The sequence below is a fragment of the Pipra filicauda genome, unplaced genomic scaffold (genome assembly GCF_003945595.2).
Source record: "Pipra filicauda isolate LSUMZ 115617 unplaced genomic scaffold, ASM394559v2 scaffold34_size3990699_pilon, whole genome shotgun sequence".
Classification (NCBI taxonomy): Eukaryota; Metazoa; Chordata; class Aves; order Passeriformes; family Pipridae; genus Pipra; species Pipra filicauda.
This window is the reverse complement of record NW_024104476.1, coordinates 3,277,269-3,303,962: the sequence shown is the minus strand read 5'-3', so window position 1 is coordinate 3,303,962 and position 26,694 is coordinate 3,277,269. Positions and strand designations below refer to the sequence as shown.

Sequence of the window (26,694 nt, the reverse complement as noted above, 5' to 3'; positions counted from 1 at the left end):
CTACAAGAATATTAAGTTAAAAAGCTGAGCAACAACCCAGTTTTCCACTCCTACAAGGAGCTTCAAGCTTGTAGAATGATGATTCTCAGAGAGACAAGCAAGCACTAGGTTAACATCAGACCATTTTTACCAGATCTGACCATCTGCCTTATTTCTCTGTCACACGCAGCCCCTAGCATCAGGGAAAACCCATCTGGTTGTAAATCAGTATTTCAACTCCTACAACTAAATCTGTAGATTAAAATTGGTTTCTACCATCATATATAAAGATAAAAAAACATGGTGGCACTGTCCTTCTGCACTGTTGATTTCCTCAGGATGCTTATGTGACATAACTAGAGGAAGCTCCTGAACATACAGGTAAATTTAGAGGAGTAAGAAAAAGACAGTTTTAAATTTGTCAACCCAGTTGTAGACTTCTTCAGAATTGCTAGATTGCAACAACTTTGATAATTATCTGTTAATTTTCTTTGACAAGGCCACACCATGTATAAAAGCACACCAAAAATGCAAAGCAGCAACTTTATATTACAACTTAATTTGGCTCTGAGCCTTCTTTGTCAATACAAAAAGGCTGAAAGGATCACATAGCATTAGAATCAATCAAGAACCAAGGAGACAGATAAGTCCTTGTTCTTCATGCCACACCACCACAACTAATCCTGGTATCTGTGAAAAAATGAAGTCAGTTTTGTTTAAAACAAAACTTTCTGTATTGTGTGCTCGTACAATGAATTTTGCTACATTTATTGTGGCAGTAAGGTGGAAGAAGAAAACAAAGTTCTCATTCAATTATATAAACAATACCAGTAGAATGCATAGAAGTCACTCAAATTCCATCAAATCTTGAGGTAAATGCCATCATGTTTGCAAAGAGGAGTACTAACCTTTCAGGAAGAAGCAGCAGTAAGACATAATAAAAAGATGGTAAGGGCAGAAGAACTGTCTCAACTCCATAGAGAAGGCATTTAGATTATGCTCCTGTTTGCTCAAGTGTACCACTTAGACTTTTGCACAAGCATGCACATTGCAGGGTCAAACCACTCTTGATTGTTGTGGTTCTGAACAGAAGCCAAATAGATTGTAGCAGCTGTATATTCAACAATTTGGTGTGATAAGAAACACTGTCAGTGCTGAAGCATGATTAGCACAATATAAAGCTTACAAACTAACCAAGTCATGAGTTAAGGTAAACAATATTTAGATGACTGATTGCACATGATTGCATATTATATTTACAAATCCCAAATATTTCCTCCAATGTTCTGACATAAATCTCAAAAATTAAATCAAACTATCCAAAAGCCTGAGATCAAGAAAAAATATTGTGCTGAACTGTGCTTTAATCTTATCATACTCTACGATGTACATACGTTTTATCTATGCACAACACCATCATTAAGAGCAAGGCAATTTTAGTCCCTGACACAAGCAGATTTATTCAGGAACTCAACCGAAAACAAGATTTACTGCACACCCTCATGGTATAGAACAGGCCCCAACCATACATGCAGTATGCCAAATGAATTGCTGTGCGGGAGCTAGAAGGAAACAGCTCCTGAACTTGTATCATATAAGCGCTGCTATTTTTGAGCATCTACTGTGGCAAACATGTGACTTGAAGCACACAAGACAATAGCTTTGGTCACAAAATACCCTCTCACTCCAACACTGCTATTACAGAGCACTGCAACTGTGCTCTATACATTAAAACACCGACTGCCCATCTAATGCTGTACCTACTCTACAACTTTTGCCAGTAGGAGCTTAGAGGATTGCTACTGGTTCTGCTGGAAAAGGTTTCCTTCAGGGAAGGGTATTGTCTAGACAGATGGAGCATTTTACAAAGAATGGTGTTACTCCCAATGCAGAACTGACAGAATATTTAAAATTGTCACTACCATACAAACTTTACTTGTTATACCCAATAGTTGGGATACCAAAAAATGCAGTATCTGTTTCAGGTGCTCAAGGTTTCCAGGCTTTGAAGACCAGTCAGAATGCTGCCATAGAAAAGTTCAATACAAAAAAGTTTACAGTACTCCTAACTCCTCTTCCCTATTCAGATTAACATGTTTTTGAACATATGTTTATGAGAAGTAGGACTGCAGTTTTCTTAATCCCCCAGCCTGCAATGAGGAAGATGATGATGTTTGATTACATAGACAATAAAAACTACTCTTAATGGATAAACATTTTCTCTACACTGTTAATTAGATCTTAAAAAATTTGTTTACTTTTCAACTGCCAACAGCCAATACAGAACACAATAGGGTACTGGGAGAGTAGTGATTCTCCTTTACAAAGCCAGCATACTCACATTGGCTTAAAACAGGAGTTAAATGAAGGAACACAAAAGGAAGATGATGATTGCTCTTCCTCCACAAGCCTCAAAATCTTGTACTAATACACTTGCCACAAAAATTAGAAAACAGAACACTGAACATGGTTTGCCGGTGGGAAAATGACAATAGCTCACTAGGTATCCCTAAGATCCACTGCACAACGCTGGACACACAGTTAATCTGCATCGACAGTGCCTATGGGCTTGTTTTTCTCCATTGAAGAAGTGTGGTTACCCAGCAGACACTTTGCAACCCCACCACGCTAGAATTCAGGCAAAGCTGAGTCCAGTATCTGCACCACGAATTGCTCAACAGCCACAGGCTGACAGGAGGGCTAGTATAGTTTTCCCAGTTAGATCTCCCTCCATCTCTTATGCAATCTTCGGGGCTGTGAAGGAAACAGTATTTATATGCTTTTAGATTGTTATAGGTTTGAAAATGTTGGATTTTCTCCCTAATATCAATTACTGGGTAGCGTGCACCTACAATGAAAGGACATCCCCCCCACCTTTTCCCGGGGTGGGGGGGAGGCGGGGAGGAGCGACGTCGCGCGCAGAGGGGCACGGGAGTGGGCGAGGGTTGTGTTTAAACTGGCTGGTAGGAGGTACTGGGCCCTTTGTTTGTTGGTCTTCCTGCCTGTCACCCGATGGAGTCGGCAGCCACCTTTTTTTTCCAATTCAACCTCCGAGAAGAAGCCTTCCCCTGCCTGGAACCGCCGATGGGGATCGGCCCCAGTCCTTCGCCGGCCATCACAGCAACCGCCGGGATAAACCCCAGGAGAGCTCCTGCCGACCGTTTTGGAGCGAGGTATCTGTCCCAGGCCCGCCCTGCGCCAGTGCTGCGTATCAGAGCATCTCCCTGCGGCTGCTGCCTGGAGCAGCCCGCCCGCCGCTGCGGGCAGTTATTTCCTGAGCTGGGGAGCCCGGAGCTGTTGCCGAGGGCAGCGCCCATAGCCCTGGGACAAAAGGGAAACGCCCCTTCATTGTTGGCAGTGGAGCCACCATCGCTCACGTGGCTGTGAGCAGTTGTTGAGCTACCGGGAACAGCCCGCGGACTCTCACGGGGAGCCACGGCAGCTGCCACCTGGGGAAGTAGGACTTTGTTTTGAAAGTTTTGGTTGCACTACTGTTACTTATTCAGGTTTGTTTTATATATATATATATATATATACACACACATGCTAATAAAGAGCTGTTATTTTCCTTTTCCACACCTTCCACCTGAAGCCTCTTAATTCTGAGGTTATAATAACTTAGAGGGAAAAGTTTGTTTGTTTTTTTTTTTCCTAACCTGCCCTCCTTAGCAAACATTTGTCTCTTGTTAAACTGTGACACAGATAATTTCTCCTGGCAGATTGGAATCTGTAAAAAAACAAAACAAAACCCCAAACAATTCACATTCAATATGTGCATCATATTGTTTTCAAGGTAGTGGATATGTCCTTGGAGAGTCTTAATGCATGACTGCTGAGAGAGCATATGCAAACTCATTTGTAAACACCTGAGCCTATTATCTGGAACAAAAAATTATCATGCCCTTTCCTTACAGTGATACATTTTTATTATGGGGTTGGAAGACAGTTAGGTGTACATCTAAGCTCCAGGTGAGAAGTGTGTTATTTGTAGTTTTCCTCCTAAGGGTGTACATCTGTACAGGATAGCATGTAATTTACCACAGAGGTTCTGCAAAATTAGTCTGTGTAAATTTATAGCCTGCAAGCAGTTTTGACAGTTATTACCCCAAAGCACAAGTCAAAGTAAAAAGACAGCAAACCAGATAAAGAAATCTTTTTTTTTCCCTTCAAGACAATTTTATTGTAATAAGAAGGGTTAATAAAACCCTTGTTTCAGTAAAGAAATATTAAATTCTAATTTTACATGTTGAAATATTATAAAACGTCAATCCTGTGACTATTGCAGCATTTTAAAAATGGTTGGAACTTCGGTCATTTTCACACCCCATCCACAGCAATCAAAAAATCAGTTTTTTTGGTAATCCTGAAAAGTGTAAATCACATTGTTAGTAAAGTAAAGGGGTCCAGCCCTCTTCTCAAGATCTGATACCATTCTCAAGATATATCTACTCTGAACTGCTTAATGCTTAATACTACAGTGGCAGTACATGACTTCTTCTAATGAATCTCAGAGAGTGATAGAATCAAAGCACACTTAAATCAGTGTGTACCCCAAATGAGTCACAAATTCTGCAATTAAGTATTAATTACATTTGAGATACATGTAAGTATTTTTCTTTGTTGATATAAAAACCTAACCAGTCAACTGTTGGCATGAAAAGCTAAGCCTTAACCCTGTCCCACCACACCAACACTCTTCATAGTTTTTCTTACATGCTGTCAGATCGAGGACAAATTCTTAACCTTAGATATGAATAGAACGGTTTTTGTTTATTTCCAAACCAATGTAGAATAGTTCTGATATTAGGTAGATTCTTTATGCTGCATTAACTCAGGAAAAAGTTTAGTGTACCTACAGCTCTGTAGGAATGCAGATCAATAAGACTGCTTCCTGGGGAAGCAGTGCTGCTTTTGGTTAAGTGCCAGAGTGAAGATTGACAGTGATGTCATCATAATATCAGTGTCTCCACATACCACACTGAACAGAAGTAAGTGGCAGCAGCAGACAGAAAGTATGCACGTTTAATACTTTTCACAGGCAGTCATCCATCCAGTGACAGTTTTTCCCTGACAGTAGAGACTGTTTTGTGAGAAGTACACAAGTTTGGTGAACGCGCCCCACAGGCTACAGGGTTTTGTTGTTGTGGAAAAGCAACACTTAGGGTGATGGCAGGAATCTTTGTCCTGACAGGTCCTGATGCCAATATTTTACAAGAGGGTATCCATCCGTAATCATTCAGTCTATTTTGCCAAGCTCCAGAGTGCTACCTGGACAAGGCTAAGGAAATGTGTTGTGCAGGATGCAAGGGCAGGCCAGTCTAAAAATTTCAGGGAATACAGCTTATTTTTCTTTGAGATTACTTTTTCATATTTCCACCCTCAATAGCAGTAAAAACATGCTGTCCTTCAATTTTTATTTAAATAAAGACTGTAGGATTATTCTTCCAAACAACTATTCAGATTTTAAGTGGTAATGTCATATAAGGATGGCAAATGAAATCCAGGGCAGCAGATTTGCTAGCTCTTAACATTGGCTCTCTCCTTAAATGTTTGTTGGCACTACCTTTGAGACCTTCTGATTCTGTCAGCCCAGCTAAGGCAAAACCAAAACATAATGGAAAATCCATATCAGAAAATCCATTACCTTTCTGTTTTCCACTTAATCGAAATGATACTGCTTTTTATGCTGATACTCAAATGTCTCAAAAATTAATGCTGACTTCTTAAATACCTCATTTATAGCTAATCTCAAAACTCCTAGCATTTAACACATAAGCTTTATTTCATCTTGTTGAAAATGAGACTTTCTGAAAGATGTTAAAGCAATTATTGTTCTAGCTTTATACAGCTCTGGAAACTCTGCCCATTGTCAAATACAACAATTAAGTCACAGAAATCAAAGAAGCATTTCTCTTTTTCCTGTCCTTTAGTTAACAGGCCTATTTTAGGGCATGTACTCCAAAACACTAGTCACAAACCCTCAAATGATCTTTGCAAAAGGAGCTAAAAAGCTTAAATTAATTGCCTAAGCTACCATAACTTGACAAGTTCCCACACATCAGTTGACCGATGGTACTGGGGTCAGTAAACAGTGTGCAAGTAGTCAGCTGATTAAATTTTATTTTGAGGTTGAAATCTTAAGGTAGTGCATTTTACTTCTAATTTGACACAGACTCTGAAACAACCATTCAAAGTGCCTAAAAGTTAAGTTAAACTCTAATAATGTAGTTGTCTCTCTGAACTCAAGAGGAAAAACACACTTCTATGGAAGCATCTCTATTACAAAAAGATACCACTTTTGAGTATTATTGAGTCTTATACTGGCAATAACAAAATGGCTCATGATAATTTGACAGCTGCTATCTAGCATATTCCAACTGTTAAGAAGACCAAGTCCAAGTTTAAGAACCAATATTTGCCTCTCTAGTAGAAGGTCTGAGTAATTCAGCATCAGATACAGATGTTGAGTCCTGAGCACTTTTCTTGCCACGAAGATATGAAATAATGCTACTGTTTGGGGAATACTGAAGGAGGGTCACAGAAATGTGATTCATGTTCTTTACCCAGAATGGTCTAAACAATTAACTTGCTTACCTGATGAGAAAGAAAGAAATCTCTCTGAATCTCATCTACATTTTCCAGTCTGTCATTTCACAGAATCACATGCTATGTGTTTTGGACTCTTATACTCCTCTCCTCATTTTGTTTTGTTTTAAGTGGTGTGAAGTTAAATTACTTCCACCTAAGTAAGATGCCTCAGGAAAAAAAGACTCATCATAATAGCCTATAATTTACTGGGCAGTATCACACACCATTAGAGCAATTAATGGAATTGGATATTTCTAACAAATAGATATTTCTAAGCATCATAGAAAAGAGTCTTTTTTGCACTAATTCTGTCAGAACACAGAACTAAGCATTTATCCTAAACCACAAATCACTGAAGGGTTTCAGCTGGTGTTGGTGCCCAAGGAATTAGTCCATTCAGAGAGTTTGTGTTCTGAAACACTGAAAACATCCCATTCTCTCTGAGCATGTAGCTCCTATTTTAAAATCAGTGAAATATTAAGAGGTTACCTTGATCTATTCCTTCTGTTTTTTTCCTTTTTAAATTTAAAAGTGCATTTTGTTGCTCCTTCACAGCTTCTGCAGGACAGTTGGGTCTTGGCAGCTGATTCCCTGGAGTGGGTCCTGGTCGATTACTGAAATACTTCTGTTTCAATGCCTTAATGATAATAGAAGAAAAATAACCAAGTAATTAGCATTAAGTGTCAGAATACTATTTATAAAGAAGTTATAATGAAATAAAGCACTTGCTATTGGGACTTAAAAACTACTTGGACATTTTTATACTACAAGGTGCCCTTGGGGCAAATCAAGTGTATGTTCTTAATTACTATCCACCCCACTTAGATTTGGTAAAGCAAGGGATAGAGTACTGTTATTTTCAGCTAGCACTCAGACATCCTAACAAAACTCTAGACTATTTTGCAAAAGGTCTTGTATAAGCACTTTCTAGGTCTGAAGAGCTCACATTCTGAATAGACTGAATAGTCTTAGATGAGACAAGAGTCTCATCTGAGCAAAGAGTAAAGTAGGAATAAAGAAAAATTAAAGAAAAATTAAAGGAATATATCTGAAGTCTTGATCAGATCCAGGATTTGGACACCAGCTGTTTTGTTAGCTTTTAAGATTTCTTTACTGTGCTGTTTCTACCCTGTAAACTATGAGAAAGGCACAATTTCTATCGGAGCAGAAGACAAACACAAGAGAGCAAGGTTGATTTCATGTAGTGGAATTACATACCCTATTTTAAATTTTAGGAACTTCACAGCTTCCATAAAGTGTGGTTAACAAAAAGTGGTTAAGGTGTTTCCTAGGCAATCATTACTCTTGCTAATGCCAGTTACATGATATTCAATGCTAGTTATAAATGAAACCAATAGTGTAAGCACAAGTTGTTTCCTGCCTTAAACTGTGGCATTGCCAATAAATATCTAGACTGGAAAAATACACTGTCCTACAATATGATCTGAAAAATCACTTCATACATATGAACTGGTGTCCCAAGCATAGCAGAACTAATAATTTGGAAACTTATACTGAATGTTCTTAAAGATAGTGGCCAAAAAAGTCTGAAGGTGCTCTGAAAAAGTCGTCTATAAAAAAATACATAACATCTACACTAATCCCCTGGATTCAGATCTGCCTTGTCTAACCAGCAATGAGGGAGCCCTGGCCTTAAGGGGACAGTTCTGTTTCTTACATGCCTCCCTAACAGTGTAAAGTGACAGAAATACACTTTTCAAACTGCCAACTGGTATATCTTCCTCATTACAGAAATCAATATCATGAACTGGAACATTCTGCAAGATTTGCCTTTTAAGTCCTTCATTTCTCACCACCAGGGAGTAGTGAAAATGAAAGTATAATGGAAAAGGATATTTAGACGAGCATCATGGTTTAAAATCACCACAGAATTTCACATTAAAAAAGCCTCATGGAAGTTTAAATGAAATTGAAGAAGACACTGGATGAAGTAAGTCTGAAAATCTTTCAAACCCAGGGAATAGGCTATGCTATGTTAAGACTTAACCTTCAAGCTTTAAGTGATTGAATTCCAAATGTCAAATACAACTGTCTAAAGGCGATGACTCATACACCTTTTAATTGTCTACACTGGGAACAGAGATGATCAGTTAGCATTATCCATGCCTTTCAGAGTTCTCTTTCTAAAACACTGAGATTAGGTTTTTGGAAATTCATGTAACATTTCATTTCAAACCTGGCTTACTGGCTTCAAAACACATTTATTTGATATTAACAGTAGATTAATGCACATTAGGACATAACTCAAGTGTACTGTACCTGAGTAGCTGTAACCCTAGTGCAAGGATTAAATGTGAATAAGCCTTGAAGAAGATTGAGCAGATCATCGCCAGCCGCACTGAAGATATGCTGAAGTGGCATTCCAGGGAAAGATTTAAATGTGACATAGTCTGGAAGACTTGTCATCCCCTACAAAGACCAAAAATGGAATGTTTTTTACTTAAGAGTTCAGTTTTTCACAGAAAGCAAACTTCATATGGCTGTCTTTCAGCAGAAGCAAATCATCTTTCAAAACACCTTGCTAATACTTGGTCACTGAAATGACAAATGTAGGAGTAGTGGGTAATCAAGATTTTTTTTTCTCAGTAACTGTTCCAGTTGTTTTATGCTCTCCCTTTCCAAATGATCTGTCCTTCCTTTGCTTTAGCAGTGACCAGGCCAAAAGGAAAAACTGTTAACAAAGAAAGGAAGTAAAAAAGAACTTTAGAGTGGATGCAGACAAATGAAATAAAGGTTCCTTTTGTGATCTGACATGGTTGGAGGGAAAATATTCACAAAAGAGCAAGTCTTTCTCCCCATTAATAAAATTAACTGCATTTTGAGATACTTTTGAAATGCACAACTGAAAATTTATATGGGCTGTTGGAGGAGGGAAGGAAAATATACACCAAGCAGTTAAACAGAAGATGGACTGTGTACTGTTTCTTCTGTAGGTATGACATCAATACCATTGTATTCAAATTCTAGCATAAAAATGATCTTGTAACAACTATCCAAATGTAATACTTTAGTAGTATTTTAAGTATTTAGTCATCACACTTCAGCAAGTTTGTCCAAGCAAATATGAACAAAATAGAATATGAACAATAAAGTGAAAAATGTGCTCAATCAGTTACAATCTTGATAGTAGAGTTTTCAATTATTGAAATCCGTGGGCTTGCAAATTAACTTTGGGATGCATCATCTCTGTTTTGCTAGCCAATCTCCTACTCACCACATCTTTCCCCACCCACATCTTAACTCTTCCTCTCCAAAGAAAGCACGAATGTCACTGCAAAAACCTTTATGTGTTTCATTCAGAATCCCAGAGCAACAGCAGAATTGTGTGGGGCTAGCACTGCCTCATACAGTATTTCTCCATATGGCTACAGCTCCATTTCATGATCATGTACCATAGCATTCCAGTACAATTCACACAAAGGAAAAGCAGCATGGAGAGGGAGCAGAGGTTAACAAGTACAGTGAGTGCTTCCATAGCTCAACAACAATTCCTGATCAGGGAATTCAGAACTCCTGATGCAAGTTGCTCATCAGAAGTTATGCCCCACTTCCTGTCAGTCTGTTTAATATCCATAGTTAGGTAGGTCACTGTGTGTCCTGACAGTAAGTTTTGCCTAGTATTACTGATTTTATTGTCACTTCAGAGATAATTGTACTACTAATTTGTATTTGTTACCGTACTGTTGCTGAGACAAATTGTTCATCCCTAAAGCTGTTGGTCTGGTGTTTCTTACTGTATTCCAAACTATAACTTACCTTGGCCAACTTAGATCCCTATAAGTGGTTCCTACTTATGAAAGTCGTGAATGGACACAGAAAGGAAACCATAAAGTGTTGTTAATCTTGCTATTGACCAGAGGTTTGTCAAGAGAAACAACAAATTTGTGAGATGCTCTGTGAGATGAGGCTACTGCCTTCTGAAAATCTACTCAAGTATTCTGGTATAACCTTTCATTTAATTTCAGAAGTTAAAATAGAGAGTATCAAGTAAAACTAATGTCAGTCTGTTAAACAAAAGGACTCACAGGCCACTGCTCTTCTGTTGGAGTGCCCAGTGTTTCAAATATCCTTGTCAGCTGGTCAAGATCAGAGTCTCCAGGCAAAAAAGGAACCTACAAGGCAACAGCATGTGATTTAATTAACTTCTGAACTTCAGTTTTAGAGTGGAGCTTTGAGTGATCACTCCTAAGTGCAGGGCAAAACACTTCTGTATACCATCTCTCCACAAAGAGCTACATTGAATATTGAGGCATTCTACTGATGTCCAAATGGATTCTGAAAGTTTCTTGAACCTGGGCTTCATAATGTTGACTTGACAGCAGGGAACTAAACATAAAATTACACAACCACATTAATGTAAAATAACACAGGAAAGATTTTGCATCTTAGTTGTCAAAGTCATGGTGATCCTTCCATCATATGTTCCCTGAAGTTAGCTTTTATATATATATTCAGTACATTTAAAGTGAATTGTAACTGGATTACAGAAGTTAGACTGAGGAAATGAGATTTAAGCATGAGGGAGACTAGAGACTCACTAGAATAGAAAACTGTCTTATCAGTATCACATTATTTAAACTAAGCAGAAGACTGAAAACAGGGTATCTGCCCAGCTCAACTTGTACCTTGCACACCTCACACACAATGGAAGTAAAAAGAAACTCTGTGACCAAAGCAAATTTATAAAGAATTAGAGACAGCGTTTAACTAAGCAACACAGAAATACCCACACTAAACTTTGGCATCATGAAAGCCCCTCAAACATAAACTGCTTTCATAAAGCTCCCAGAAGCTGCATTGTCCTGAAAAAGGACAGATACATTTAAAAACACCACAGTGATAAAACTGAACCATAATACATTTTCTACTTTGTGAGAAACCAAAGAATCAGTTCAACAATTTATTTGAATTCAACAATTCAATAAATTCAACAACTTACTTGTCTTCTCACTTTGCTTAAATTTAATCACTTTACCAGGTCTAATGCATATTTATGTAAACATCACTAGTGTTCATTAAGCAGCCAATATATATTTCCCTGTCTGAACTGCCAACCAAATCGCACCAGCATACCTGTTTGGTGTGGCAAACAATTTCTTTTGAGGCGTTTTCACACAGACCAGTTCTCCAGTCTGGTTATGAGACAGCCAAAAAAGCATTCCAAGTATAGTGCAGAAACCAAGCAGAAGCGACTTAGTCGTGGAAGATAAATGATACTGCATGCTACTTCGTGCCTTCAGCTGTGTCTGTGCCCCTGCCCTTCACTCCCCCCCTGACACTTTCATGTCTTCTCCAAAGAGCTGTATAGTAAACGTTCCAGTTCAATAAAACATACTTAAGGACCATGACATCTGTGTACCATACAGAGGAGTGCCATAGGATTATTATAGCGTTAACCTTCAGCTTCATTCTAGTATTGTCAACTAACCACAGTTTAGAAAAAACATTGATCTTCTGTTCGTTATACATAAACCTACAATTAAGGTGTGGCGATTATAATTTGCAGTTAGTGAGAAACAATGTATAAGGGACAGTGTATGCATGTATCTAGGATGTCACATTTCTAGAAGGCTAGCGAATGAAACTCATAGAAGGCTGTGTGAAACTGTAACACTAAGAGGACTGGAAGAGTTACCTACTTGGCATCTCCCAAGGCAAGACTGTGACAGTTTGTTGCAACTTTTTTACCCAACCGTTTTGAAAAACTTCCAATGCTTGTGGATGCTAATAAAACCTCAGTCTATTGCAAAACTTCACTTTCATTACAGTTAACAAGGTTTTGGAAACTTTCTTCTACCCTGTCTTTACCTGCTAATGTTAGCAAGAGAGAAGCAGCCCACATAAAAAGCTGTAGTGCACTAAAGAGCAAATACAAAATGCTTACATTTGAAGACTTACCCTGAGGAGCAATTCAGCTAAAATACAACCAACAGCCCACATATCAACACCAACACCATACATTCTAGCCCCAAACAATAGTTCTGGGGCTCGGTACCATCTGAAAAGAAAACACATTTTGGGAAAATCACCTGGCTTTGCTCATGTCAAATGCTGTATATTGTAGCAATGCAAATACTAAAAAGAGGATGCTGCTTCTGCCTATATACTTTTCAGACACTGAAGAGCTGTAGTCTACCCCACAAAGTGTTTTGTTTAAGAAAGACTGAAAAAATTTGTGCATTCCTCACCATAGGGTCACATGCAACCACAAATTAACTGCAGTTTCAATTGAGCTGATTACAAGCAATGGAACTGCAGACATGCCAAGGAAGAAAGTTTTTAACTTGCAGGTTTGCAGGTTATAAAACAAAATTTTCTTAAAATTTTATGTTGAAGGAATGACAGCAAGACAGAACTCCTTCCAGCTTCCAAAAATCTCCAAATCAACAAACCTAAGTATTGAGGGTAGCTTTATGCAAAATGAGCTTTGTTGTTTAAAACAGCTACTTAACACTGCCTAGGAACAATTAGGTTTAATGCAATGACCTGATACACACACTGCTCTTGAAACTACTGTGGAATTTCTGCCTTTCGAACAAAGATGTTAAAACAAACCAGCTTTGCACGAATACTTTTATCATTACAGCAGTCAGAAGGAAACATGTTGCATGTTTTGCAGCCCTGCTTTTTAAAGCATACTTTAAATAAGCATGCTATAAAACCCATTAATAAATATTTTAATTGGTTCAAGTGTTTGTCTCATAATAGGTAATGTGACTAGCTACAAAAATGGTTCTAGGTCTTGTGATTAACAGAAAGTAGCAGCTGTCTTGCTCCCAAAACCAGGCTTACAGGAAGATACATATTATTTCCATATATTTCAAGAGTATCATACCAAAGAACAACTCCCAGGGATGCATATTGTAGCAGTTCTTATGGAGATTTTGTTAAACAATGCTTCCCTGCATGTTCTTTATGAGGCTCTTGCCACATAACATGAACTAGATGCTACTCTTTGAATATGTTGATATGACATGAGAGAAGTGCCAAGAGACACCTACAAAACAACTAAATAATCTCTGTCTAAGAAACAAAATAGAATGTCTTACCTTGTTACTACCTGGTGTGTATAAACTCTATTTGGGCTTCCAAAAGATTTTGCCAAGCCAAAGTCAGCTAATTTTAAAACCCCATTTTCATCTAACAGCAAGTTATTTGGTTTAAGATCCTGTCAGTAGAGAAAGCAAATAATGAATTTTGACAGTATTGTTAAAAGCAGACATATAATGGATCTCCTAGCAGATGTGTCATAAGAGTATTTAAAATGAAAGCTTTTGATTCTATGTGAAGTCTACGTTGTTAGAAAAAAAATAATAAAACACCGGAAATTGAGTATTTAGCCATAGAGGAAAATCATAGTGAGACACACCAATTTGAATATTAACACATCTAAGCTGCAGACTATAAAAAAGCCACTTCATAGGTTTTAGCTTTGCTGCAGGACCAACAGTTTTGTTAACCACATAGATGCCAACTGAATAATAAAAAGACATTGCAAATGTTTCAAATAACTGCAGAAATTATGGAAGTCATACAGTTTAATACAGTAGCAGTGTGTTGTTGGGTTGACCCCTGGCCAGTAGTGAAGCATCCACATAGCCATTTGTTCATTCCATTCTCATGCCAGAAGTCCAGGCAAAAGAAGACCAAAAGCAAGAACACTCTAGGCACACTATAAAGGCAGTTTAACAGGTGAAGGAAAGAGGAAAAAACAAAAGCAAGCAATGCAATGGAAATCATTCACCATCTCCCACAAGCAGACAGATACATGAAACAGTCTCCAAGAAAGAGGCAACCCGGAAGGCAAAATCCCCTTCTTCTCTAACCCAGGTTTTTACTAATGATCATGGCATTATATGGCATGCAATATCCCTAGGGACAACTTGGGTCAGCTGCCCCAGCTGTGTCCCCTCCCCACTTCTTGCCCACCCCCAGCCTACGCATCAGGGCAAGGGCAGGGTGGAAAAAAGAGAAAGCCTCAACAGTTCACCTGCTGTGAAAAAAGTTCAATCCATCCCAGCCAGACCCAGTTCACAGTGATAATTAAAGTCACATCTAACTGGAGAACCTTTTATATAACTATTTAAATGAAAATTGCATCAGTAATTCTTAACATTTCTGGTACTTCTATTGTCTCTCCAAAACACGTAATATGAAAGTGTATGGAGTGAGAGTGCCTGAACTCCAAAACTACTTTCATCAGACTTTAGACTCAAACTTTATCCCATGTGAGTTTTGTTACAGCATAAAGGCTGTCAGTTTAGTACATGCTTACCCTGTGTAAAATCCAGTGTTGATGCAGATATTCTAATCCTTGAAGTGTCATCAGCATATATGCCTTGATGTGAGACTGTGTCAACACAATACTTGTATCCTTTATAATAACCTGTAAAGTTTTAACATGACAGTAAAGCTCAACACACAAGATAAACTTATTACCATTCTTTCAGCTCAAAAGTTACTTCAGGCTCAAAGAAAGATTTCAAACAGCAGTCAAAAAATTCTCTACCATTCTCACTCTTTTTCCAGAAATACAGGTCTATTCTGGAGATCAGAAATTGAAATCCAGAGCCCAGATAGTCTACATGAACTCTTCCCAGGTCAGCAGGGACCTCTCTGGAATTCCCAAGACAGTTCAAAAATAATTGAGGGAGGTTGGGCAATGACATCATCCTCTGAGGATTCTGGGATGAATCCCATCAGGCCCCATACATTTGCAGACATCCAGCTGGAGCAGCAAGATCCCACACAAGTTCAGGGACAACTTGGAGTTGATCATTCTCACAGTCATGGGTCTCCAGCTCAGGGCACTGAGACCCCCTTGGTCCATCATTCGTGTTGAAGACAGAGGCACAGAAAGTGTTAAACACCTCTGCCTTGTCCCTGTCCTTATTTGTGAGGTGACCATCCTCATCCTGTAATGGGCTGGTGATATTTCTATACTGCCAGTTACCATTAATGTATTTGAAAGAACTCTTTTTATTGTCCCCCACATTTCTGGCCAGCTTCAACTGTAGTTGAGCTTTGGCAGCACAAATTTTCTCCCTACAGCACCAAGCAGCATCTCTGAATTCTTCCCGTGTCACTTGACTTTGCTTCCACTGGGCATATACACCTTTCCTTTTTGCCTTTTTTTTTTTACAAGAGAAGATTCCAGCTCAGCCAAGCCAGCCTTCTGCCTCACCTGCTTGATTTCCAACATATGGGAATTGCTGCTCCTGTGCCCTACGGAGGTGAACTTTAAAAAGTGACCAGCACTGATGGATCTCAGCACCAGCAAAAACATTTTCTCAGGAGACTTTCCCAATTCCATGAGCAGCCTGAAGTCCACTCTCCTTCATGTCCAAAGTTGAGGTTTTGCTGGCACTTTTGTTCCTGTCAACAGAGATTTTAAACTCAATCCCTTTGCGGTTGTTGTGGCCAAGATGGTCACCAATCTCCAGTTTGCTCACAAGATCCGCTCTGTGAATAAACAGCAGATCAAGGAGGGCATCTTTCTGAGTCAGCTCCCTTAGGACTTGTTCCAGGTTTTTTAGGAATTTTCTGGCCCAGGTTGTACCAGGTGTGTGATGCTCTCAGTTAATTTCTGGCAAGTTGAAGTCCTCCATAAGGACCAGGGCAGTTGACTTGGAATTGTGCTTAGTTCCTCCAAGAATAACTCATTGGCGTCATCATCCTGGTTGGGAGGTCTGTAGCAGATTCCCACAATGACACCCACATTATATGCTGGCCCCTTGATTCTTACCCAGAGGCTCTCAACTGTGCCACTGCCCACTGTGAGCTCCATACATTCTAACACTTCTGTTACATACAGTGCCACCTCTCCGCCTCTTCTGCCCTGCCTATCCCTCCTGAAGAGCCTGTCACCATCCAGCAGGGGACTCCAGTCTCAGAATTCATCCCACCGGGTTTCACTTACCCCAATGATATCAAATCTCTGGCATTATAGCCAACACCTCATGAACTAGATTGAGAGATATTATTAGTGCTTGTTTCCTCAAGTTTGGGCACACCATCCCATGGTTTATCACTGGCCTGCAAGCCTGGTCTTGTCCCTTTACTCCTTCCAATCTCGTTTAAAGCTGTAACAAGCCCCACTAGTTTCTGTGTTTCAGGGCTTCCCTCAGCACCCAGGGCTTTCACCACCACCTTAACAGATCAGGACTACAACCACCACTTTGACCAACAAACATCGGAATTGCAACAACCAAGTCTCATTGGTGGATCCAACAGGTGTCTTGCGGGTCCTTCCAGTTTCCTGGGGGATTCACAGCCCTGCTCCAACTGCCTCTACTGGCACTGCAGCCTCACTGCAGCACCATGCAAGCATCTCCTGGTATCAAATCCCAGCTATCCGCCATTTCCTGCCGGCACTGACTCTTCAACCATTCCTGCCAGGTTTTCTGGGTGTGGGGATGGCAAAACACATGGAGGGGTGGCCATCTGGTCTCTGTCCTGTGGCCACGTGTGTTTTTTCCAGGTTGAGGAGGCTGGCTGCCATCTTCATTTGGCCTGGTGGGCAGAGCTTGGGGAGTTTCTCCTCATCAGTTGGTTTAAACCAGTTATATCAGTATTGTTATTAGCATTTCTTCTTGCTAAAGAGGTACTTTTTCACTTACATCCAGGTGTATTTGGTCTCTCTGTACTGGAGAAACCAGGGGTATTGAATCCGAGGGATAAGATTTCTTTCTGAGGTCTCCACTCTTCCAAATTGTCTCAAACCAAGACACACAAAAATGATAAATGTGTCACTGAACTTGAAATTATGTTCCCAGTTATTCCTTCTTTCTTCATGCAACCTAAGCAACTCATCTTTGTATTTACAACAGTTTCCTCTTCTATCTCCACAAAGACCAGGAGGTATGGCCACTTCGCTGAATTTTAAAAAATACACAAGTTTTCTACATTCTTTGATTTTTAACGTTAAAAATCTATGCAAACACCCTGTTTGAAAGAATTTTCTCCACTATTCCTCAAAGCCTGCTTGTTCATACTACTGTCCTGTTCAGTAATAGCCTTTCATAAGCTTTAAGCTGTTTGAGACTTATAAGAGACCTAAGGCTGCACAAATTTCATGTATGCTACAATGCTTAATCACAACAGGCTGCAGTCCCAATGGCAGCCTGAGTGATATAACAATACAGTTTAAATGCTTCGTGTACCAGAGCATCACGTAGTACAAGAGTATTTCATTCTTCTTTGTACACTGATCTTCTTCAGTTCTAAATGTTGCATAGTTACTATGTAAACAGCATAAATCCTCTAAAAGTCTACTCTTTACTAACGTCTATTAGCATAAACCTGATCTAAGCTTTTCAAGTCCTGCATTCATCTAGGTTTCAGCAAGCCTGTCAGTATTTCCTTTTAACAATTCAAATGCTACCTCCAGTTCTTAGCAGCATATATATAATGAGCTAGCTTAACAACTACATTAATTTCAGTTCAGAGTAGATATCTTGTGTGCATATGCAGATCTCTCATGCATTGCTGCCTAGGACAGTCTTCCAAAAATGAAGATTCTCACATCAAAATGTCTCATACAAAGACTTAGGCAAAGACAAATGGATTTTTGGTCTTGGAGAATGAAACATCTGTAAGATATTGATTTGCAATTACCTAGCATTACTGCATTTGAAAAAAATGTTTCAGGTACATGCAATTTTAATACCAGCTCATCACCTGGTATATTTCAGTAGCACACTTACCTGAACATGTTTGATATTATGTTTAGCAATTGCACTCCAAGAAGCTGATCTATGACTGAGATTCTATGCTCTGACTGAAGTCACAGAAAACTAACACAGTAAACACAGTGTGTTTCTTGAAGATCATGATGACAAGTATTTAAAAGTAAAGGAACTAATCAAACAAGAACTCACAAAAACTGAAATTACTCAAACTACTATTAAGACATAATCTTCATTAACTAACATAATCAAAGTCACCTTTCTAATATGGGCAAATATAAGCCTGATAAAATAGCATTTTCAGAAACCATCTTAAGATACTGAAAAAAAAAAAGTCTTTAAAAAAATCTTACCTCTAGATCTGTTTCCATAAAATCAAACACCAAGCTAATATTGGACTTGTGTCCAAATGCATCTATGAGCTGCAAAACAAAATACACTATGATTAAGCATGCTCTCATGCTTCCAGTTTTCTGAAATTCAACATCACTGTAGACTATACGTGGATTTTCAGCTTTTTGAGAATTGGTTTAAGTTTTTTGATTTGCAACACAAAAATTCTTGCTCAGTTCAGCTTCTTAACTCAGTCTTCAAAAACTCAGAAAAAACTCCCCATTAAGTATGGTAATAACATTTTACACCACAATTGCCCCTCCTCCCTGGAGACAGAAAAAAAGAGAAAGAATTAACTTTATCTTACACTACAACTAGTGTATTGCACACCTTGTCCTCTCCCCAAACTTCGCTGTTCTACAAAACTTGTACCCTTTATTGAGTACATGACTAAGTTTGCCCATGGATTCAACTCTGGGTATCTGCTTCATGTAAGTATTCTAAGTGTTAGGCTTATTCACTTCCCTTCAGATATTCTTAGGTGTGTATTCATCTTTGTAGCAAGCAATCTTTCCAGCAAAAGTAAAACTCTTTGGAGAATATCCAAACAGTCCTTTCTTAGGATGAAGTTGTGTAACGACAGAATCAGTTTTTAGTTCGAGATAACACAAGCGTGATGCTGAGTGAAAACAAAAGATTAGCTAGCTTGGTATTCAACCTTCAAGCTGTAGAAGGTATGAGCTCCATGGTGCAGCTTATTCCTTAGTGTGATGGCCATGTGAACTGCCCAATTGCAATACAGTCGTTTAAACAGTCCATAACAACAGCGACTGTGCCCCTTGTGCTCCCAACATCCACAGAAGTTTTGTGAGGACTACTAAGGGGGCACAACATTGTCTATTGCTTTTAGTACCTGCTTACGGAACTGCTGATCATAAATTTGCCTAACTCCTTTTTGAACTGCTGATGCTATTTTCTTCTACAATGCCCCAGTCAACAGATTCTAGAAATTCATTACACACTGAATCAAACCGTACAATTTCCACTCCCACTGCAAATATATTTTAAACACATCTCTTATTTTTAGTGCTACAGGGTTTGGAAATACCAGCTCTGCATGGACTCCACCTACCACCTCAGTTTTGTAGACCCTCCCATTCCCAGCCTTTTCCTTTCCAGAATGAGGAATCCCTGACTTTTTCATAAAGAAGATGCTCCATCTCTTTGCCATTCTAGTTGTCCTTCCCTGCATATTCTCTAACTGATAGCTAAAGCAACCACTTTGAAAATAAGTTCACAATCCAGAAGAAAATTATACTTCCACTCTGAAAGAGTTAAAGTATCTGGAAAATTCGTATTTGGTCTAATATTTATGTAAGACCTTGTAATTATCGCTATGAGTTACCTTTAAAATATCTTTAGCTCCAGCTGAATACCTGTAGCTGTCAATTTATCAAAATGCAACTGAAACAATACTGATTTTACTCCTTCCAACAGAGATTTTAAACATCATATCTGTGTGCTAAAGCCTAATAAGCCACACGATCTTCCCTTTACCATTTCTTATGAAAGCCTGCTTTTTGACTGTCTCCAGTTCCATATGAAGCAAACGATCAGGTAAATTCAGCACTGCATTCATTTGCAATTCTATCAGAGAGATGCAAAATCAGGTAATCTAAATTTCCACAATTCTTCTCACCATTAATATCCACACAGCCCCCAGCTGAAAAGTGAAAGGATTAAAAAAACCTAATTTGCCTTTGCTATTGAAATTGGCATTTTGCCATTATAATTGTTGTACTGCCTAGCTAGGGTTGGGAAAAAAACCTTAAATAACATTAAGTAACAGCTCCATGACCCAACTATTTTTGAATTTCAGTCTGAACCTGTACCAAAATATTTGAGGACTGATTCTAAAAGCAGCATTCATTTTACTTACACCAATAATATTTGGATGGCTTAGCTCCTGTAATAGTTTTATTTCCCTGAGGGCTGTCCTGTTGATTCCTACATTGATGGGAAGAAAAAAGATGAAAGAACAAAATGAAAAACTGGATTAAGCTCCAAATAAACATCTCGTTCTGTTACTCACTGACTATTTACTACTACAAATTACATTCTCACCACTCAACAATTCGCTAAATAACAAGTACATTGCCATAAGTAAGTAAATTGCTGCAGAATAAAAGTGGGCATACATTTTCTTCCACAGCACATACGTTTTACACCACAGTAATCCAGTTTAGATTATGAAGCAACAAGTCTCCCTTTTGGCAAAAAGGGAAACTCATAGCAAAAGCCTAGGGGGGAAAAAAAAAGATCACCTTTTACATGGTACTGGAAGGCTTGCTTTTATTTAAAAAAAAAGTTTTATCTTGCAAATATCAGTTCTTCAACATATCTCACTTTCAGAGGAATGCATACTGACAAAGCTCATGAATAAACTTCTTTTCTTTTTGACACAGCACTGTTTAATAACACAAGACATCTGTTTTTCTACATTCATGCTGTGGCATAAATAAGGCATAAAAGGTAATTGACCAAAACCTGCTTGCCCTTGCTTGAATCTTTTCATAGCCAGATTTTACAGAGGGAAAAACCAGAGGATGATGGGGGCGAAAGGTGCGCTTTGGCAGTCACACTGATTGCACTGCATCAAACCACGATTCCTGCAGGGTACAAACTCCTCCTTGAAAAGTGCTTATATATGTGGCTTGTATGAAATCTGACAGGCAAACTGTGGTATGTCATATAGGAAGATTTAGCTGCACATGAGCTCAAAACCAGTGTTCTCCTAAAGCCTAGGATAAAATTCAATGCTAATTTCTGGCACTGAAAGTTTTGGGCAAAGCTACATGGATTCCTTTACACTCCTGCTTTCCCTGTTTTAATTAACTATTTTGGAATCAAGTTGACAATGGCTGCTTTTGGGTGGGCAAAGACTCAGATGATTAAAAAAAAAAAAGAAACGTCATATTACAACACAGGGAAAGCAGATATAATCATTATTTTCGATAACATCTTTCAATTACAGCTAGACACTATACAGGCCAAAGCAATAACTGTCCCTAAGGGCCATTAGCCCACTGAAGGCCAGGTGGATCATGACTCTTGGGCAGCCAGCTCAACTGTGAGACTCTGTGATGAGTTTAGAAGTTTTTTTTTCATAGAATGGAACTGGAGAGTTGATAGCAAAGACTGTTCACTGAAAAGCTGGTGACCTGATGCAGGATCCCGGAAGGACAGCAGCCTGCACACAAACAAAATTCTACTACATCGCACAAGCTGTAAAAGAAGACCAAGATTAGTGAGTTTTATTTTGTAATATCCATGCCTAGAGGCAAGTGGCTGATCAGAGCATACACTCTACAGTGCTGAACATCAAACAAACCCACACAGAAACAAAAGTTTTAAGATTTTGGCTTTAATAGAACAAAGAAAATACCTGAAAACAGATGCAAATACTCTCACCCATCTTAAAAATTTAAGAGATGCATTAATACAAAGAGGGTTTTCTAAACTCAGTGCTGGTGCCGTTGTTATTATTTTATGCTAGATTCATGTCTATATTCCACTAAAATTGAGAAGCTAAGCAGTTATATACTCATATTTAGATACATACCATGCATGTAGGTATCTTTTGTCTCTCCCTGCAGTTTGCAAAGCAATCCTCTACTAAGCCTTACACTGGTCACTGAGCTCATTTTTCCCAAACAAGGTATGGTATGTGAAATTAATGTACCAATTTACAAAAACAAAGCAAACAAAGCACAGTTTCTACAGCAAGAATTTGTTTTAAAACTCACCATCTTTAGCTTCCGATCTATGCCCCAGTTTAATCTGAAAATAAATGTTTCATATTATATAAGAATAAGACATCTTCCCCAACAGTGGGGAGCACATTCTTTACCATTACTCTTGTAAGACAGAATGAGTTTCAGCATAATGAAGCACTTTACCAGCTAGGTTGCTTTTAGTTGTTTTTTTTTTCCTTAAAAAAATAACTGTTCTTACAGCATTAGTTTTTACAAAAGCTTAAAAATAGCCATGATGGCACTGAAAGCAGACATAACGCAAACTGACAGCATAAAATGCTTCGTAGCCACAAAGCTTTATTATATCACTAATGAGTTTCTTCTCAGGGAGAAATGAGAGCTAAGTAATTGACAATCACCTTAGAATGATTCTAGTAAATTTAGCACAGGCTGTAAGCTTGGGCTGTAAACTGGGCAGTCCTTCTGCCTTAATCATCTACTGCCTGAAATTTCAAGTCCAGAATCCCACCATGGATATTTCCAGATGACAAAAGTTAAGAAAATGTTCTGATAAAACCAAGAATGCTTTTCACAGCAGCTGCTACCAGTAGCAACCATACAATAGAAGTATCACAATGCTAAAAGGGATTAGTGCATTAAACAAAATTACTTACTATTGATACAGTTCAACTTGCTGAGTAAAGTAGGGTCTTTAACTAAAAAAAAAGTGCTGAAATGTGCATTTTTGTCCTTCACAAAGCATAGCTGAAGATTCATTTTTAATACAAAAACTTCCTGCAATCCCTTCAGATAGTAACAAGTGAAACACTTTATGACAACATAAACATTTTCATCATTTGTATCCAAACAAGTATGTTGCAGATCCAAGATCACTTTCATATTTTATCAGAAAACTACCATATGGGTAAGAGACATTACTGGAAAACTCTCAAGTCTAGTTAGGCCTTCTGATTACTAACCATTATTGGCTGCTCAAACTGGTAGCAATGAAATAAAAAAAGAGAAGTCCGAGGGCAATCAAAAGAGATTTCAGGGCCCTGGAATGATTGGTTGCAAGATCAAGAGCAGAGGTAGTGATTTTCTTGATCCTTCTGGTAACAAGGAATAATATTGATAGGAATAGGCAGATCCATCAAGTCAATGAGGCTGGTGTAACCACAAAAATTTTTGGTTCTTTGAGTATGAGATGATCCATTCAACACTTTGTCTACTGATACCTGAGGAGATGCACCTATCTCAGGGGGGACAAAGAGTTCTAACACAGGAGCTAGTGGGACTCACTAATAGAACTTTAAACTAGCTTGGAAGGAGAAATGGACAAGACCAGCCTCACAGGCCAGTGATGAACCATGGGATGGTGTGCCAAAACCTAAGAAACGAGCACTAAGGGCATCCCTCAATATGCTTCACAAGGTGTTGGCCACAAAGTACCACACCTGAAATGTTTCTACACTAATGTACCCAGCATGAGGAACAAGCAAGAGGACTTTGAAGATTTGTCCCAGTCTCAAATATTTGACATCACTCGCATAAGTGAAACCCGGTGGGATGAATTCTGAGACTGGAGTGCCCTGCTGGATGGTGACAGGCTCTTCAGGAGGGATAGGCAGGGCAGAAGAGGCGGAGAGGTGGCACTGTATGTAACAGAAGTGTTAGAATGTATGGAGCTCACAGTGGGCAGTGGCACAGTTGAGAGCCTCTGGGTAAGAATCAAGGGGCCAGCATTTTGGACAAAGTGTCCAGTATACAGCTGGATAACCATGTTACAAGATGGTTGAACATCTGGCTCACGGGTTGGGCTCAGAGGGTAATAGTGAATGGCGTTACATCCATTCACCAGTGGGGTTCCAGAGGGCTCCATCCTCGGTCCATTTCTCTTCAACATCTTCATAACAACTTGGACGCAGAACATAAGGAATACTAAGTAAGTTTGCCAGTGACACTAAATTGAGAGGAGCTGTTGACTCCCTCAAGGGCAGGCAGGCCCTGCAGAGAGATCTCAACAAATTAGAGAGATGGGCAATCACTAACTGTATGAAGCTGAGCAAGGTCAAGTGTTGGATTCTGCACCTGGGATAGGGCAACTCCAGATGTATGTGCAGACTGGAGAATGAGATGCTGGAAAGCAGTGCCCTGGAAATGAACCTGGGGGTCTTGGTCGATGGCAAGTTGAATATGAGTCAGCAGTGCCCTGGCAGCCAGGAGGGCCAACTGTGTCCTGGGGGGCATCAGGCAAAGCATCATCAGCTGGTCGAGGGAGAGGACTGTCCCGCTCTGCTCTGCACGGGGGTGGCCTCACTTTGAATATTGTGTGCAGTTTTGGGTGCCACAATGTAAGAAAGATATTGAGCTCTTAGAGAGCATGCAAGGGAGGGCAACGAATATGGTGAAAGGCCTTGAGGGGAAGCCGTATGAGGATTGGCTGAAGTCACTTGGTATGTTCAGCCTAGAGAAGAGGAGACTGAAGGAAAACCTCTTTGGGGTCTTCAACATCCTCATGAGGGGCAGTGGAGGGGCAAGTACTGATCTCTTCACTCTCTTGAGGAGTGACAGAACTCAAGGAAACAGCATGAAATGGAGTCATAGGAGGTTAAGGTTAGATATCAGGAAAAGGTTCTTCATCCAGAGGGTGGTTGGGCACTGGAACAGGCTCCTCAGGGAAGTGGTCACAACACCAAGCCTGACAGAGTACAAGAAGCGTTTGGACAATGCTCTCAGGCACATGGTATGACTATGGAGCGAAGGAAATTAGGCACAGCATGATGAAAGATTTAAAATAAAATTAAATTAAAAAAAGCCACTATCGAGGTCTAGTAAAGTCTACAGTTTGGAAATGTGTGTGTGTTGCTTGGTGTTTGGGGGTTTTTTGGGAATATATCTAACAAATAGCCAGAAATTCAAGTTACAGGTCATACAACCTTTCAAAAACATAGCAAAGCCACTCTCTCTTCCAGGGTGGGCTGCGCATTACAGACATGTGAACTAGATCATTTAAACCAAACACTCTGGAAACAAAAATGCACATTATCCCACTATCCATTAAGGTAGTTAAAAAAAAAAAAGTCGCTACGCAGGTCAAGAGGAACCAGACCCTTAGTGACACGCTGAGAAGACACTCTGACACTCACCTTCTTAATAGCCACGATTCGGTTATTGGTCTTGTCCCTGGCCTTATAGACGGTGGCGAACTAGCGAGAGGGAGAGAGAGAGCGGAGGAGAGAGAGAGAGAGGGGGAGAGAGATGCTGCCGTGAGCAGGGCTGACGGGCCGTGTGAGGGGAGGCCCCCGCGCAGTCCGCAGGCCCGCCCGTGCCCCGCTCCCGCCGCGGCCGGGCGGCCACACGGGCTGCTCACCTGACCCTCCCCCAGGAAGTCGAGCTTCTCGTAGCGCTTGGCGCGCGTCCGCGCATCCATTGCCGGTGGAATCCGCAGCGCGAGCGCTGAACTACCCACAGGCTGGAAGAAGCCCCGGGATTGGGGGATCCGGGGCGGTGCTTTGAACCCCCGGCCGCGCCGCTTCCGGCCCCCGCCCCGCCCCCGCCCCGCCCCGGCCGCGGGTGGGGCGGACGCGCCACCATTTAGGAACGGGTGCGGAAGTCTTCTCGGGAATAGTTTGGGCTTGTCACTGTACGTGCCTGCTGAAACAGTCAAGAGGTTGTCCCAGAAGCTGCTTCTGTTTTGATCCCAGTCTCAGGTCTGCTTTCGGAGAAAACTCCGCATACTCTCTGCATAGAGAGAGAACTTTCGTTACGCAATAAACCCATTATTATTGTTTAGAAGGAGTGCTCTCAGCCACTTTATTAGATTTTACTGGAAAATCTTAATTATACTCTTAAAACATCTTCCTTATGAGCAATTATTTACAATATAGTTCTTAAAACTACCATTAAGTAGCTATCAGAGGTAAATACTTACTGAGAAATTTCTCATTTGAAAATTAATTTCCCTACCTGCCTAAGCTTTGCTGTTCTTTACTAAGTTACTCTGTGAAGAACAGCCATCACCTCCGAGAGTACATCAGTGTCCCTTTCCTGCCTGTAAAATCATTCCCAGTGAATGATCCTGGTAAGTCAGCCTCACCTCAACCCCTGGAAAGGTGAGGCTCATTCTGGAGGCCATCTGTATCTACATGGAGGACAAGAAGGTGATCAGGAGTAGTCAGCATGGCCACACTAAAGTCATGCTTGACCAATCTGATTGCTTTCTGTGATGAAGCACTCTCTACCTAGATGGATGAGGGGAGAGCAGTGGGTATTGTCTACCTCAACTTCAGCACTTGGACACTGTCTCTCACAACATCCTCATAGGCAAA

General features: G+C 39.9%; 1 protein-coding gene across 4 annotated transcripts; it reads right to left on the bottom strand.

Moving 5' to 3' along the window:
- Positions 1-1,419: 1,419 nt before the first annotated feature.
- CDK7 (cyclin dependent kinase 7) lies at positions 1,420-25,974 on the bottom strand. Of its 4 annotated transcripts, XM_027717208.2 has the most exons (13): positions 25,737-25,974; positions 25,513-25,572; positions 22,415-22,448; positions 21,830-21,893; positions 20,548-20,615; positions 18,629-18,697; positions 14,864-14,974; positions 13,638-13,756; positions 12,487-12,586; positions 10,614-10,700; positions 8,848-8,997; positions 7,057-7,204; positions 4,286-4,342 (listed from the first exon to the last, which is right to left on the bottom strand). In XM_027717208.2, the coding sequence occupies exons 1-13, from the start codon at positions 25,958-25,960 to the stop codon at positions 4,317-4,319; spliced, it is 1,260 nt and encodes a 419-aa protein (XP_027573009.2). In that variant the 5' UTR covers positions 25,961-25,974; the 3' UTR covers positions 4,286-4,316. The 4 variants fall into 4 exon arrangements, with proteins under 4 accessions (XP_039240327.1, XP_027573009.2, XP_027573012.2 ...); XM_039384393.1 differs by lacking the exons at positions 4,286-4,342; positions 21,830-21,893 and adding an exon at positions 1,420-2,733 and having other exon boundaries at positions 25,737-25,872; XM_027717211.2 differs by lacking the exon at positions 21,830-21,893 and having other exon boundaries at positions 25,737-25,873.
- Positions 25,975-26,694: the final 720 nt, after the last annotated feature.

Bases quoted from the DNA above. Each gene is read 5' to 3' on its own strand.
- CDK7 (XM_027717208.2), bottom strand. From the start codon at position 25,960: ATGGTGGCGCGTCCGCCCCACCCGCGGCCGGGGCGGGGCGGGGGCGGG. The intron at 25,573-25,736 runs GTGAGCAGCCCG...CCCTCTCGCTAG, and splicing joins ACTTCCTGGGGGAGGGTCAG to TTCGCCACCGTCTATAAGGC. The intron at 13,757-14,863 runs GTAAGCATGTAC...CTCTACTGACAG, and splicing joins AACACTGGATTTTACACAGG to GATCTTAAACCAAATAACTT.